At 39.2% G+C, this 16,902-nt stretch overlaps 1 protein-coding gene across 2 annotated transcripts in view; it reads left to right on the forward strand.

The window, feature by feature from the left end:
* gdap2 (ganglioside induced differentiation associated protein 2) overlaps window positions 1-16,902 on the forward strand; it is a 35,067-nt gene that overhangs the window by 3,265 nt on the left and 14,900 nt on the right. For both annotated transcript variants that reach the window (XM_028023327.1, XM_028023328.1), the window contains 8 exons: window positions 3,838-3,977; window positions 4,619-4,772; window positions 5,990-6,078; window positions 7,435-7,511; window positions 8,747-8,906; window positions 12,174-12,324; window positions 13,936-14,012; window positions 16,809-16,885. In XM_028023327.1, coding sequence (XP_027879128.1) covers window positions 3,838-3,977; window positions 4,619-4,772; window positions 5,990-6,078; window positions 7,435-7,511; window positions 8,747-8,906; window positions 12,174-12,324; window positions 13,936-14,012; window positions 16,809-16,885 — 925 coding nt within the window. The remainder of the gene's footprint in view (window positions 1-3,837; window positions 3,978-4,618; window positions 4,773-5,989; window positions 6,079-7,434; window positions 7,512-8,746; window positions 8,907-12,173; window positions 12,325-13,935; window positions 14,013-16,808; window positions 16,886-16,902) is intronic.

Below are 16,902 nucleotides of genomic sequence, written 5' to 3' on the forward strand. Positions count from 1 at the left end.
ACAGAGTAAAGTAAAAATATTCGTCCCCATAAACTTTTTCACCAGAGGCGCAGAAAGAAACAGATTCTATAGAGAATCACATTTCCATCTTAATGGGAATTCTGAATTCATTCAAAATACTCCGAAATCGATTTTTGTCCGCCTCATTTTTTGTAAAATTATATTTAGAATAATTTTTTGATAGTTGTTTTTTTATTATTGTTATTTAAGGAAAACAGACGGCTAAGTTAGCCTCATACTGATCATTTAAGTTACTGATGGAATTCGACACATAATGGAGCTATGTAAAATGATTTTAAATTAATGTTCTGTTTGTTTACGTCATCTTTTCCTCTGGTCAGTTAAAGACAAGAGGAAAAGAAACAGAATCTCTAAACTGTTGGAGAAGAAAAATTGGTTCCTGAATTAAAAGTCGTTTCTGGATAAAAAAATTTCAGAATCAAAAATCGTTGTAATCGAATCGTGACCCTAGATATCATAATCGAATCCAATCGAATAGCTAGACACCGAAAGATTCACATTAATATTTTTCACACTTTGTCATATTATAGACTCAATTTCTTTTATGAACTTATTAGTATTGTATAACAAAGGGAAACATAAAGCAAGACATCAGTATGAGATAGAAGAAAATGGAAGCATACATTTCAAAAATAAATTGGCAATAAAATGTTTTCTAGGTGTTTCTTCGATGACAAATTGTGAGAAGATATTTCAACCAGGCACTACGCAGTTGTTGTCGTTGGCCTGAATAATCTTGGAGACCAACACCAGCCACATCATCTGTCCTGTCAGCACTTTGATCCTGGGTCACGATTAGGCTTTTTTCACACTGACGTTATTGTTCAACCATCTCAATCCAGGCCTTTGTGATTGGACACAACGGAGCAGAAATCCTCACAAGAGGTTGATAGAGACATGCTTTTAACAGATTGGACTCGTCACGGTCGCTGAGCCACATTGCAAATGCAGATAACAGAAGTATCTGTATTGTCGCCATGTCTCTGGTAATGCTTAATATTAGCATTGTTTTAAAAGTGTTTTAGCATTTATATGCTGTATCAAAGAACAAATAATTAAGCAATTCATAAGGTTGAAAGATTTTCAGAAGCAAATGCAACAAATTCATAGGACCATTTCTACTGTTAATCTTGTTTTTGCATAACTCCTGCAGTTCTCTGTGACATGCTGAATACAAACTACTGGACCAAATTGTTTTCGTACCATGCACCTAGCGGATGTTTCGAAGTCAGTTCCAGCTTTTAAATCTTTGACAGGAAGACGCAGCATTTCGCAATCATTTGTAGCACTGCTCCAAAAATATTTTAGTCTTCCTGCCATGAACGGTCGCAGGGCTGATGTCACACTGAGTGTGAGAGAGGGATCTCTATAAACATGACTTCCTATTTTAAAAGCAAGGACAAGATGGTAGCAGTCAGGGCCGAGTGACATGGATTTTAAAATTTCATCATATTTTGTGGTATTTTTTAATTGTGATAAAAGTGACAATGAGCTGCTTACGACTTCTTTCTCAGTCCTGTTTAGGTAACGGTGTGGCTGCGGCTGCATGTCACAGCAAACTTAGCCCCATAAACAAAAATGGTGCTCTTTAAAAAAAGGAAAATAATTAAAAAGGTTTATTCAGGATACTTGTTACATAAGGAACTGATATTGTTTTCACTAAATTTGCAATATTGTATGAAATAAGTTTAAGTGGTTAAATAAAAAATCTGCAGAATGTGACATTTTTTATACTTGATTCATCATCAGAATAATCAGTATAATACTTGATTACTAAAATAATCATTAGCTGCAGTCGTTCATGTTATATTTTTGCTGCCAACGTGAGCGCACCGGGACCGATCTACGCAGCTTGCAGTGAGACTGATCTGGGCGCACAAGTCTATGTGGGTGAACAATAATTTGAGGCGTGTGCTTTGAAAGCTCTGGCTCAAAATGGGGATGTGTACTCGGCTCCGTTTGGGAGCGCGGAAACAACGCTGCTGCTCTGAGCGTCAGCAAGCCGGGTTCTGGCCAAAACATGAGATTAAATCAAACGGACCACTGGGACGGGCGTCACCAAGGAGAAACGGGAGATTCATCTTTTCCTCAAGTAAAAAAAAAGAAAAGAAGAAAAAACTACTTTTGTATTGAATCCATTGACAGGGTTTGGATACATTTATGATGATTTTTCACAAGCCTGACATTTTTGGTGGCCCCTGCGTGTACTGCGTGTGTGATTCCCCCATGGGCAGAACAACGGCGCCGTTTACCTTCAGACTTTCCTGGGATGTCCTGGAAATCTCGCTCTCTTGCTTGAGGTGCTTCCAAAGAAAACAATATTTCCTTTTCTGCAGCTGTTGCAGCTTTTGTGATTTATCGGATTTCATCGGAAATGGCTAACTTTGAGCTTTGGTAGCAACTTCCACACCAAAGAGTGTTGTCCTTAGTGCAATCCGACGACCTTGTCTACGTCGTTATCTGAAAAAAGACAGAAGAAATGTATAAGGGGCCAAACATTTTCCCACACTCCTACAGTTTGAGGCAGCCATTTCACCAATACTAACTCGATTAGATTATGCCAGAGTGTGTGTGAGAAGTGTAAAGTACCTCTCCATGTTTCACACAGACCGGTTTAGAATCAATGGACGATTCTAAACTTTAAAGACTTTAAGGACGACCGCATCATGTCCCCGGGGCCTGACTGACTTGCTGCCTGTTGCAGCAGCTTGTCTGTAGGAGCCTTGTTGTTGCAGCGGCCCCCACCAGGAGGAGGCACATTCCTGCTCCAGTAACATGACCAGAGTTCAGCAACCAGCGGCCCGCGGGCGGTGGCACCTTTTAGCTTGTGACCGCTTAAGATGAGCTTATGTGTCGCGGCTCTTTGTGAGGTCAACGGGACGGATTCCTCCTGCTGCTTACAACGACCGTTTGGAGAACACAGGGGGCCAGAGTGTGATTAGAAAACTGCAACATTTACACAAACGCTTAATCTCCACTGCTGTATTTGCAGGGTCTGTCAGCTCAATAGGTTTTCTCTATATGTTTGCCCCTGATTTACAAAGTAAGCAGTTAAATGAGGAATAGTTTACCTAATGAACTGTGTAGATGGTTGAATGCGACGTCATTAGTGATGACATTTGGCCTGTATGACACTTAACCTCTTTGGGGGGGTTTCTCTCTTTGGAGCTATTTACTGCTCAGAGTCAACACAGACCCACTGATTAATAATAAACGGGTCAGTTGTTCTCATACCTGTTTCTGTTAACTACTGTTCTCCTTTTGAGTAGCACCACTTTTTGAAGCCTGTTCTACCATTCCACGCTACAAAACAAGTAATAAAAGTATGTATGATTTGTGCTGATATCGTATCGGGTCAATATTGGTTAAAGATTTGTATCGGGACACCCCTAATAAAGTCATCATTGTGAGTGTACACATATATTTGAGCCTTGTAGTGTTTGTGGATTAGAGAAAGAAACACAATAAATGTGACATTGTGAACCTAACTTTAGACTGGAAAAATCAGTGAAAGTGTGTCTTTCACAGTCATCACTCGGTGGAAAAATAGCTGGGAAAATGCACCATTAAAAGCCCATACTTAACGTTGAGTTCATGTCCACTACGAAGGTGTGCAATCATTAAATCAGAACTGTTTGTACCTCTTGAAATCAATTTAGTATACCCCAGGCAAACTTGTTTTTTCTCCCTCTGCAATCATTTTTCAATCATGTTTAATAATCCTTTGGTCAGGATAGACTAAATCTTCACGCCTTGACTGTCTAAAGGAAGTCTAAACGACTGTTTCATTTTTTTTTCTTCTCTTCTCTGCGACAGCACCGGGGACGTTGCCCTGCTGAACTGCACTGCCATTGTGAACACCAGCAACGAGTCGCTGAACGACAAGAATCCAGTGTCGGACGGCATCCATCAGCTCGCCGGGCCTGAACTGAGGGAAGAACTCGTGAAACTCAAAGGTAGAGCCGAAGGGAAGAGCAACAGAGAGGATAAAAATAAATCAAGAGCCAGGAGACAAAGAGGCAAAAGTTTCATATGGAGATTTGTACCTATAGAGGCCAGGAGAGCTTATTTTAGTCATGTTAAGGTTTCATGTGATAGACCAACACAAAATAGATGCACTGATCTGATATTAATATTGTTATCGATCCCGATATTTTTAAAAATTCCAGATCAGGTATCGTTGAAAATGTGACTGATCCCTAAGGGCCGATCTATTCAGTCTAATTCTATGCTTTGTGCTCTGAGCGACGGCATGCTTTATTATTTATTTTACATTGGGTGTTATACTCCTAATTGCAGTGACTGAACAGATTAAAGTTGTGTTATTTTTACATGTTTCACCAGGCTTGTGAAGCTATTGGTGTATTTAATTGTGTTGTACTGGTGCAGAGTTATCAAATAGTAAGAATAATTATTTATTTCTGTGTATTTTTTTAAAAAAAAGAACCTTTTAAGCCAATTTAGCACTGCTTTCCTGTATCAGATCGTTATCGGCCGATACCAAACCTCAGATATCGGTGTCGGTATCAGAAGTGAGAACAGTGAATCCCTGTATTTTTGTGAAGCAGAAGTTCTACCTGGTGTATTTTGTGTGCAGGATGTCGGACAGGCGAGGCCAAGCTGACCAAAGGCTTCAACCTGGCGGCACGGTTCATCATCCACACGGTGGGACCGAAGTACAAAGCCAAATACAGGACTGCAGCGGAGAGCTCTCTGTTCAGCTGCTACAGGAACGTCATGCAGCTGGCAGCGTAAGACCCAGCAGTTAAATCGGCCACTCAGTCCGTCTGATCCGGACCAGCTTCTTCACACCCGCAAACACACTCTCTGGTTCCATCTGGCTGGGAAACAACCCTGAGTGATGTCCAGTTCTTCACTTTTGTTGAACATTTCTTTCCTTACAGATGTGACCTGGTGCGATAAACATGCTTTTTTTCTTTCTTTTTTTTAAAGAAAGCAAATCTAGTTCTTCCAGAAACAATATAATTAAAGTGTTGGATCATTAATCAAATCTGCAGCTGTTTTGGCTTTTAAAGTCAAAGTGAAAGGACAATAAACTTAGAAAGTTTAGAAATTAGAACGTTAGAAAGTAAAAAGCTACTCAGACGTTTCCTCTTTTCAGAAAAACACAACCTTTTAAACTTAGCTAGTTTTAAAATCCCTTTAGTTTTTACTAAATGAGAATCTTAGGCTTTCTACACATGTAGCTGGATATTTATAAAAGTGAATATGTCTGCCACATTGTTTGAAAAAATAACATCATACACACTGGATTGGTTTAGGAAAAGTGTTCATCCACACAAACCCACTGAATTACACAACCGAACGTTGTTTTAAACATGCCAAACCCATAGGGGGCGGTGTAGTGCAAAGCTAAAACCTGTGCCAGTCAATCACAATCCTCCAAAACAACCACAACTTCCTGTTAGGAATGAAACATGGCGCCAGGAGATTAATTTGTGTGTCCAGACAGAGAGGTTAAACGACATTTTATTATTCTAACATTAGTAAAAGTCAAGACGGTGTCGATTTGGACGCCATCGATTGGGATATATGGAGGTTGAACAGCAGTGCGCCTCCATGTTGGGCCTGTAAAAACAGGCAAAAAGCATCTGGAGTGTCATGCAGCCTCTGAGTCTGCGGTTTCCAGTGTCCATGCAAATAAGGAGGATTTTCAAATTTCCACTTCAGTCGCAGTTTTTATGAACAATCGTTTTTATGACGGTAAACAGAGTTTACATGTGGATGAAAGGCCAAATCCCATAAAAATCATAAGACTTCCCAGATATCCAGCTGTGTGGACTAAGTCCCAAGTCTAACCATGCTGTATTCCTAATATTTGCCTGCTTACATTACATATCACTATCTTGAATTAAACATGTCCCTGAGGTTTGATTGCAATTCGATTTTTTTCTTTTGCAAACAAACCCATGAAAATGTTTTTGTTCTTTTCTTCTATCCCTCTCAGAGAACAGTCGATGGCGTCTGTCGGCTTCTGTGTGCTGACCACAACCAAAAGAGGCTATCCACTGGAGGACGCTGCACACATCGCTTTCAGTAAGGCCCATCAAGAGGCGTTTGTCTCTTAAGGCTCTGAGGAAAACGCAGACTCTTCTCTTCTTTTACTCTGTGCTAGCGTAACAGACATGTTGCGACAGAGGAAATGGAAAGTAAAAGTTTAAAAGGAACCACACCCAAGAACTACAACCACTACCTGCCAGCAGCAACAATACATTCCTCACTGGATTGAGTGAATCGGTGACAAGCTGCTGGTATTAGTTCTGTTAGCTGTCAAGGAAAGAAGTCATGTGACTTTGAGCTCAGTGGAAAGGAAAGAAAACATCTGGGTGCTAAAAGCTAACATGCTAGTCAACTCCACAATGAATGTTTTGTCTGCTTGTGGGGATCTAAATTAACTCAGACTGAAAATGTTCACAGCAGTGAAACACTGTTAGCTTAACGTTAGCAGTGTTTTCGTCAACAGTTTTTATGTCATTTTGAAGTATTGCATTAAAAAAGGTTGATTTAAAATGGTAAAATTCAAAATAACTTCCTCAATTTCACAAAAAACGTTTTTAACGCTAACTTGAGGTGGTTTTTTGGCTTTTCTGAAAAAGATTTGATTCGCTTAATGGGAGATGGAAACACATTTACCAAATAACCAAACGCTCCCTTTCACTGGTGAGCCTCTGCCTTACCAGGGGCACAAAACTCAGAGATGTGTGGTCATGCTAGCTTGTAACTGCTACCGTTATTACCGCGATGCATAGAGTCTACATTTGACAAAATCACGCCTTGTGCAGCCCAGTTGATTCGCTCCTAACCAGTAGATAGAAACACACCTTCTTTTTTCTTCTCAAAATTCTCATGAGAATTGGACAAAGAATTGGATGGGAACAGCAATTAGCAGTCTAGTTTCAGCCGAACAACATCTATGTTCCTAAGTAAAGCTAATGTTAGTTCACCTTGTTGGCAGTATTAATCTGGTAATTCAACTGCGACTCCTCAGGCCTCTCTAACCCCAACAAGAATGGCAGAAACTTTTAGATTTCATATCAGACTTTTGGACCGATTCCAAAAAAACATGTCGGCAAGTAACACAGTTTTCCTCAAAGCCTCTCTCTCCACTTCTAGTTGTGGTTTTTTGCAATTCTTCTAGGCGTTGCTTGGTCTGACCTCTAGGTATATTTGTCCAAACATCCATTACAACCAGAATTACTGATAGACTTTGTAACAGTTTCACTTTAAAACACCTATGTGAACAAGTATCAATGTATGTTGTGATGGGTATTTAACGATGGTGACCCAAGCTGCAACAAATGTTAAGTTTTGATGCGGGAGCTTCGTTTGGTGTACCGATCTCATCAATACGTCCAGTAACAACCGTGTTCTTTTGGTTTGCCGTGTTTACAGGAACAGTGCGCCGTTTCCTGGAGATCCATGGAAACAGCATCGACACGGTGGTGTTCGCAGTGTCGGACACAGAGGAGGTCGGTATCACACCGATACTTACCAACGCTACAGAATTATTCACTAACACTAGAAGAAAGTGCATTCAATAAAAATCTGTGTCAGAAATTGTGTTTGGTTTACGTTTAAATGTTCAAACACGGTGTCAGCATGTTGGAGTGACTCTGTAAATTATTGTTCATCGTTTTTGTTTTGGTTGAGGCAATGCTGCTGTTTTTTTTTTTTGACAATTATTCCTTCCATTTTTGGATGCTGTGCAGATGGTGGGATATTTGCTTTGTCTTTACCTTTTATATGATGCGTTTCCGTATCAACAAGGTGTTGGTTTTACAACTCGGAGTAGCAAATTAGCATGTCAAAAGCTGAAATAGTACCTGAACTTTGACCCCAAATCCAGGAAGAGTTGAAAAAGGAGGCTTCATGGAGGAAGTTTAAACCATCTCTTCCACTGATCATATCCTCAACTCCAACATCTCTCTGTTTGGTTTTTTAACCACACAGCCAGAAAGGAGCAGCAAAAGCAAATGAGGGGGATTAGCAGTTCAACTGACAGTGTCATCCAGGACAGTGTTTTTCAAAGTGGTCGTTCAGAGAACTGGAGGGAAGTTGAGAAAAGAAAATGCATCTGATAATTTTTATTATAAAATGTAATGTTTTTGAGTCATTATTATCAAATATTATGAAATGCTCCTCAAGCTAGCGTAGGAAGCGGAAAATGGAAAAGTTTCTGACAAGATAAAGATTCAGTCCCGACTGCTAGTCAGGGCCGACTGAAATCAGAAGATATGAGGCAAAATTTATGCTAAACAAATGCGATAATTGTTGAATTGCGAATGAAGGCGAGAAAAGCTCTCAGAAAGTTGTTTTGTACAGTTGTCTTCTACGTACTACTGTGTGATATTGTTTGGAAATTGAGCAGTTTGCAGGTCTTAATAGTCTTCAGTCAGAAGCCGCTTCAGATTTGATGTGAGACTGACTGCTACTGGTTCTCCTTCCTGTCCACGGCGTCACCATCTACGTTAACTCTCTAAAAATACTTGGATTATAAGAGTTACAACAACATTTAATTGCCCTTTTGGGATAAATCAAGTATTTTTGAATTGAAGCACTTTGTTAGAATCATCTTTTTTTCTAAAGGTGGTGAATAACATTAGACGATCTTACGAAAAACTCTTAACGGTTCTCTCTGAAATGTCTGTAAATACCTGAAAAAACTAAACAAAAAGCACTGAGATGAATGTGTTGTGTTTTTTAGTCTGTGCACAAGAAGCTTCTCCCGCTGTACTACCCTCGCTCCGAGGAAGAGGAGAGGCGCTGCCTTCCTCTCATCCCGGCTGACATTGGCAACTCGGAGGGCGAGCCCGTGGTTCCAGAGAGACAGATCCGCATCGCGGAGAAGCCAGGCAGCCTGGAAGGTACGTTCTCCCATCGTTGGAGGAGAACAATCCGCTTGGAAAAAAAACCAAAAAAAACGTTATTTTTCAGGCGGCCGGTATCAAGTTTGGGGAAACGAAATCAGATTAAACATTCGTTTCCTTTTGGCTTAAAAGTCAGCAAAACAAGCAGACGCATGCACCATTTGATATTTTTCTCGCTTCCAGTCTTCCCTCTCAAGAGAAACATTTTTTTTTTTATGTTACAGATGTAGGCTTTTTTTTATTTTGGGTTAAAAAAAACAACAAAAAAAAAACAGAAATTAGTGACAACATCAACAGCTAATGGGTTAGAAATGTTAGATGAAGTGTGGAAGCAATTTGTTGTCAGTCAGACAGTGGCAACAAATCTCACGCAGATGCAGCTGGAACCAAACCTCCTGTTTCCTGCATGAAGCCGAGTGAGCAGAAGTGAAGTCAGAACTGCGTTCATCGAAAACCGTAATTATCAGTAAGAGTCTAACTTTAGAAACCTGCATTTATGAAACTTTGAGGTTGAATATCCAGATCATTTGTGACCTTTGGACTTTTTTTTTTTTGTGGCTAAAAACCAAAATGTAGTCCAGTTCTTTTGGGCTCATCATCTTGTTCTTATAATCTCCTGAAGATAAAGTTCTGAGAAAGAGAACTCGGTTCTAAAATAGCTTTAATGATGGTTTAGCAGACAAGTGGAGATTATTTAAAGACAAGAAGCGCATAAGAGAGATATCTGAAAATGAGGATGTGTTTTTAGATACTCTATTCTAAAAATAAAAAAAAGTTCAATGAAAAGATGGAGAGATTCACTGATGGGGCTTTTTCTGGTTGGTAGCGTTTTCTGGTTGGTTTTTTTTGAGTAACGAGCCGCTAGTTCTGGATGAATTTCAACTTTTTTCTCCCAAGTCTTACCGCACACAGAAGAATAAATCTGCCGCAGATTTTTGGGTAGTTTGAGGTTTTTGAATCCAATAAAAATAAATCACAAGATTATACTCATCCATGAAAGCAACTCTATCTGGTTTTTATTAAAATAAAATATAAAAAAAAGTGCTTTAAAGTCTGTGTTGTTGGGTTATGGGTTTCTACACATAAAATTGTGGAGGTTTTAAGCTTTAATGCATTTAGTGATTGGAGGAAAAATATCAGATTATTCTGTATTATTCTGCAAATCACTGGTCAAAAGTGATCAAGATGAAACAGGCTGAATATTCTTTTAATTTCCTTTTGGGATCAATAAAGTTCTTTTGAATTTGAGCCTCTGACGTCGTCCTCCACTCACATAATTAACAGCATTTTATTGTTATTAGTAAAACATACAAATTTATTGGTATTAACAAAAGTTTTCTTACTGCAAACATTTTAAGATATTAAAGTTTTAAAAAAAGAGTTGATCCAAGGTTCTAGCGCCCCCTGTGGTCATAAACAAATACATGTCACAATTTTAGATTCTTCTTTCTTCTATGCTTTTATCTGTGAAACTATGCCAACATGAAAAATGTAGCAAAAACAACAGAAACAGAGCACATATATTTAGTTTAAGTACTAGATCCTTCACTTGCTTTATCTATAAGCAGAAAATAAGATAGAAATATAAACTTTAGCAACCAGGAATGTGGTGCGTTACAAATTTCAATGTTACATCATTTAGGACCCATCGCTAGACGGTTCTGATGCTACTAGCATCTTTGTTTTGTGGCAAATTGAATCTCACTGGTTAGCATTATTATTTACAAAGATTAAGGCGAAATATGACTTTGATTTTGATATGAGTTGTTTTTATGCAACGAGTCTGACTGGAGTAGATGTTGCGGGTTTGATTTGAGGGAGAGCAGAGCATGTTTGTAGCCGTGTAAGGTTTCTTTATGGGAGCAGCATCACAGTGGAATGAAACCCTCCTGCTCCTACTGAAACATTAGTTTTCAATTTTTCTCGACAGAATAGATCCCGATTATCCCAGGAAAAGTGCATATGCAGCTGTTTGCTCCTGACAGAAGCGAGTCAAAGAAGCACAAAATATCAGCCAAGCCCCCCGCTCCGCTCCGGCCTTCAAAGCTCCATGTACTCGGTAATCTGCGTGACCTCTGGAGCTGCACGCGCTCTAAATGTTAGGTTTCTGGGAGCTGGACTGTGAAAGCCAAAGCCATTGTGTCAGTCAGTGAGCTGGTGCGTTTTCCAACTTGAGTCTGTTGTCTCGATTGACCTGAGCTGTGATGTCTTCTGGCGCAGAGCTTCAAAGTTGGGAGATGTGGCTTCAGAAGATGGATCCAAAGCAAGCAGGCTTGCTGCAGAGGAAGCCCAACAACAGCCGCACACACACGCGCACACACACACACGGCTCTGTCAGCGCTGATCAAATGTTCGCATCACATGTGGCTGTGGGGGGAGGAGGGATTGAAGCGGTGCCTGGATGCTGTCAGCTGAGGTCATGACTCCGATGGCACACAAATAATGTCATGTGCATCTGTGTCTGTGTACTGCAATAAATGAGAACACACAAATATTCTGACATGAGTGAGGTAAGCAGGTTTGTGTTTTAGAAATAAACGGAAAACAGACTCTAGGTGGAAAGGAGTTTTGTTTCTGTGAGGAGCCTCATTTAGGTCCAACACAGGATCTGCGCATTCTTAAAAGACTTAAATAAAGTAAGAGCTTAAAATGTCTTAAATTTATTTATTTTTTTAAGTAAGATGGCTCTTGATGTGTTAATCACAGGTCTTAGATTTAATTTAGTATATTCTGTGCATTTTTTTTTTCTCATGGGAGTTTCCTGTCCGGCAAAACTTTGAGTCGCACTCAGTATGTCTCGAGATGATTGAGGCTACCGCTAACTCACTGCTAACATACGAAGTTTGTACATTTCTATGGAAATATAGGTCTTAAATTACATTCATAATGGTTCTTTAAAAGTATTAAATCCAGTTATCTAAAATTAAGGCCTTAAAATGTACTAAATTTTATTTTTTTAAAAAGGTGAATTTTGTCTTGATATGACTACTTAATCTGGTATATTCTATATTTATTAATTGTCATGTTACTTGTCTGTCAGGGAAAAGTTTGAGTTGCACTCTGACTGTGCGGTTGAGGCTATTGCTAACTTGCTGCTAACACACCCTCGCTAGCTAGATAGCAAATTTATCAGAAGTTGTCTGGACAAAGTTTGTACATTTCTGTGGAGATATGGGTCTTAAATGGCTGTTAAGTCTTGAATTTGAGTTGGTGAAACCTGCAGAAACCCTGCAATAGAACGGAGTATGACCTGTTTTTGTCCAGATGAGTATGAAGAGGAGAGCCTGGAGCTGGATTTGGGTCAGGTGGGGAATCACGCCTTCGCTCGGATGGAGGGCGACGTGGACAAGCAGAGGAAGCTGATCCTCCAGGGCCAGATGTCTGAGGCAGCCGTACAGAAACAGCACCAGAGAAAGTAAGAGTCCCAGCAAAGGAAACATTTTTGAAAAGCATGGCTCCAGCTAAACATATCCCATTAGGTAATAATGTAATAATAGAGATTTATGATCAATCTCTAGTTCTTGTAAATCTTAAGTCTGTCGATAACACAGATTATTCAGATTTCTTTGAAAAACTATAAATACCAGCTTTTCATAGTTTGGCTCGTCTTCTTGCCTTGACTGGTCATTAATCATTTGTATTATAATTGGAGGTGATGTCACACTGTGTGTGTAAGAAAGCATTTACTGTGAAACAGGTTGTTACTAATTTAAAACAGTGCTTGGTTAGCATTACTGTCTCTGTTCTCTTGAAATGCAACTCTTGTCTTAATTGTGAGATTTCCAAAAAGCTGCCAATATTCCCAAATTCAGACAGAGGTTGGAAACGCAAAAGAGTAAATTGGATAAACTTTGCTGTAATTTACACTGGCGGTTTTCTAGTAAGCTTTTCTCGCAGTCACTTTGCCTCTTCGCCACTCTGACAGAAGGTACCAAGTCGAGTACAAAGTGCCCAGCGGTGAAGAACGGCCGACAAGCTTCCTACTGTAGCAGCAACAACAAACCGTTGACGAGCTTTCACAGAAAAAGTTTCCCTTAAAATAGCTCCTTACACTGTTTGTAGTTTCTGTGACTTATTTGTAAGCACCTCTCGGATATCCTCCCACAATAACAACCTCCGCACTGAAGACTGTTATAGATGCGTGTGATGTATTTATGTGTGATGCGGAAAAAGCATTTCTGTTGCAGTTTGTGAAATACACCAATTTTGGTACGAGTGAAAACTCAGAAAAACTTTTTCTGCAAAACACAAGTTCTTTCAAAACTGCCATGTTTCCATTAAGCAAATCTATTTTTGTAATTTCAGTTCTATGGTTAATGGGAACAGAGCTATTAATGCACCAATCAGAAGAATCTTGGAGATTGGTTAAATACCAAGTAAAGCCTCTGATACTCAAAAATGAATTCGCACAAACAAACAGTTTGTTCTTTAATGTACGGTAGTAATATTAAGGGCCTACGCTTTACAGGACTGACAGAGATGATCATCTTTCATCTAGTGAAGTTTTTATTTCATGGCAAGTTTTTTGGGATATTTAATTGTTGAAATAAAACAAGGTTTATACTAAGTTAGCATGCTTTATAACCCTTGTAAAGAAATTGGCAAACAGAAAACTGGAAAATTGGCCTAAAAAAAAAAAAGTAAAAACAGATTGGTGCATTTCTCTACACATCTATACTTGTATTTTTTGCTACCATTACTTTACTGAGTGCAAAAGCAGGTGTAGAAAAGAAAGAATGCCTCAGAAGGAATCCCAGATGGACTTCCAGAGTTTTCAGCGTAACGTAGAACCATCAAACTGAGTGACCTGCCGCGTGGAGAGCTTTGATTTCCTCCAAACCGCAGCAGAGATGATTTGAAGCCGTCCAGCTTCAGCCACCGCTTCACAGAGAGCCTCAGTTTTACCAGATGTGACAGGAGGCTTATGTTTCTGTACAGGTGTTTAGTTGCATTACATTCGCTGTGTAACAAAAAGCAACCTTTTTTTCTTTCTGTCTGTCTGTGTGTGTGTGTTTGGGTCCTGCAGCTACAGTCGCTGGCTATGTCGAGCGAGAGCAGAGGATCTGTCAGACGTCGCTGCGCTGAAAGCCTTATATCAGACTGGTAGGTGGGGGAGGGCTACGTACAGCAGCAAAAATATCTACTGTGCAACATCCTTAGGCAGCCAATTATTATTTCATGTTTTGCATTTGAAGACTATTTAAACTGCTTCACGTTACAACTTCAAACCTCCATGTATTTTACCCAAATTGTATGTCGTAGACTAACACAAAGATGCCAAGTTTCTTGATTTGATGGGTGCTTTATCTTGGATTTTACAAACTGCACCCTGATTTTAACATTCCCACACATCAGTAAAGGGTTGTTTTTCTGCATGCTCTTTCTATAAACAGCTTTACATTCAGGTTGAACTGTTTGTGAGGTTCTTAAACTGGGGTCTAAAATGCCAAACAAGCTCTCAGATCGCTACTTATTTCAGAGTTTCACACAAAACACCTTCAGAAGTTTCCAACCTGAGAGAAGAATCACGTTTGGTGTAGATCCCTGAATATTTGATTGGGAAAAATTCAAGAGTTCTGGATTTTGAAACAAACGATTGAAGCTAAAACCTTAAATTGTCTCAGTATTGTGTGACTTAATGGTAGCAGGACTGGGCATGTCACGATAACACTGTTGTTTTTAGACCATTTTTAAAAATAATATATGGCATAATAATGAAAGACGAGTCAACTTTAATTCTGTACAGAACATTTAGCTGGGAGATATTTTACATATCCAAAATAAAACACGACAACAATAAGAAGGAAATAGAAACTACTTGCAACCAAAACCATACACAAAATGTATTATGGAGTCTCTGTAAATGGAATTACAAAGTAATACTAATAATCACAATGGAAATTATTAATCAGTTGATGAATTGCTTATTGTGACAGCCATAAGTAGGACCTGACGGGTCGACCTCAATTCAAATGGAAAGTTATCAAAAATACTGGAAGAGGATCTAGAAATGTAAGTTAATAGAAATATTGAATTTAGATATGTAAAATATAGGAGCCCTGAAAAAAACCCAAAAAACTAACACAAACATGATCCTTCTGCTTAAATTAAAATCATCTTGTTTGACATTTTTGTTGAATGGAAACGGAGCTCCGAATCCAGACAAAACCTCAGTTACTAAAGTGTCTTTCCTCTGCATGCTGTCAGTGAGCGGAGCGTCAGAAACCTGAGTGTGTGTTGAGTGTGTGTTCAGTGTGTGTTGTGGTCCAGAGCCTCTAATGTGGTTTTGTTAGAGATCGGCCGAGTTTGTTGTTTCTTCAGCTGTAAGGTGCAGCTGCTGTTCGTCACCAGGAGGAGGCAGTGTTGTTGTTGTTGTTGTACAGTCCTGCATCTGCTTGTAGGATTTCCTTTTCGACATGACATCTTTATTTACTTATTATTTTTGAACGAGGAAACATTTTAAATAAATATTTAATGGTTATAGTAGAAGCTGAATTTCTTTCACTTTTTATTGAGAAAGCAACCAAACAGCATAAAACGTTGCATTTCTGTGACATTTCAAAGAGCAGGAAGTCCAACTAGATGAAAACCAAATGATTGGAGGCATGTTGCTTCATCACGCTCTGTTTTTACTTTTCTAAGTGTCTTTTGTTTCGTTTCTTTTTTGTCGTCAAACCAGACTGACTTGTGGCGAATTCAGTGAGACTGCAGACGCGGTCGCTCTGCGACCCGAGAACAGAAAGCATGCATTCAAATTGGATTTAAGCAAACTCTGCTCTCCGAACAGTTTCAGATGTGTCATGAAGTTCAAGCATGAGGTCGGCGGTTTGATGTGCCTGATAACCGGGCCGGCCTGTTTTCGCGCTGACCGACTCTTGGCTTTTCCGCAGCGATGTTGTTACAGGCGCAGAACTTTTAATGTTCGCTCTTCTCTGGTTTAAAAAAAAAAGGGGGAAAAAAAGCCACATCCTATTATATTTTCTTGCCTCGTCTGTTTTCCTCTTCAGGAAAAAAACCCCAAACAAAAACAAAACGATCTAATAAATTACTTGAAATGCACCACATCAGGGATTTGGTGGCCAGTTTCTGATAACGTATTTCAGGAACGCTCTGAGCTGCTCATCCTGATTTCACTCAATTCTGAATCCTGTTAAAGAACTTCAAATAGCAAAATATTTGTTTATACCTTCTGGTTTAATGAATCCAGGAAGAGATAATACTATGAAATATAATACAAATGAATAGCCTGCTTCTCTCTGCTTCACTGAGAAGAGGTATTGGCACAAATAAATCTAACTATAGAGAAGCATGCAGTAGAGCTTGTTAACTCGTTTATTCCTTTTTGATAATATTAATCTTTTACAAGATATTAATCCTGTTTGTGCTAGATTCTTTTAAAATAAATCAGAGTTGTGTCTGATTTACCACCAGCCTGTGGTTTGAGAGAAAAAGGCTTCAATGTTTTATTATTGGTTGTAGTGCTAAATGATCTATTCATTTATTGAATTTATATAGAAGACTTAAAAAGCAAATGTTAACAGTTGACATAAATGTTAATTGTTTACCTTATAGACTGTGTTCAGCGTTATTATGTTAGCAATTAGCACAATTAGAGCATTTAGTATTTCTGATCTGTGCGTATTTCCTGTAAAGATCGTAGAACTTTAACGTGAACTGTGAGATCTCTATGGAAGAAATACAACCTTACTGGAATGATTGTGCATAGTGTGTAATTTGTTTTACTGTAAACTTGCTGTCCAAAGTATGCCTGCAGACAAACCAATCTGACGTCCTGATTGGTCTGAACGGCTCACCAGGAACTCGCCACATTTCCGGGCGAATTCTTGAAGGTAAAAACTTTACCAGCAAATTTCTTTAACATTTCTGTTTGTCTGTTAGGTGTGGACATATGCGGCAGGACGGTGATGGTGGTGGTTGGACGAAACATCCCAGTGACCCTCATTGACCTCGAAAAGGTTTCTTTAAAAGTCTT

The sequence above is a fragment of the Xiphophorus couchianus genome, chromosome 7, assembly GCF_001444195.1.
Source record: "Xiphophorus couchianus chromosome 7, X_couchianus-1.0, whole genome shotgun sequence".
NCBI lineage: Eukaryota > Metazoa > Chordata > Actinopteri > Cyprinodontiformes > Poeciliidae > Xiphophorus > Xiphophorus couchianus.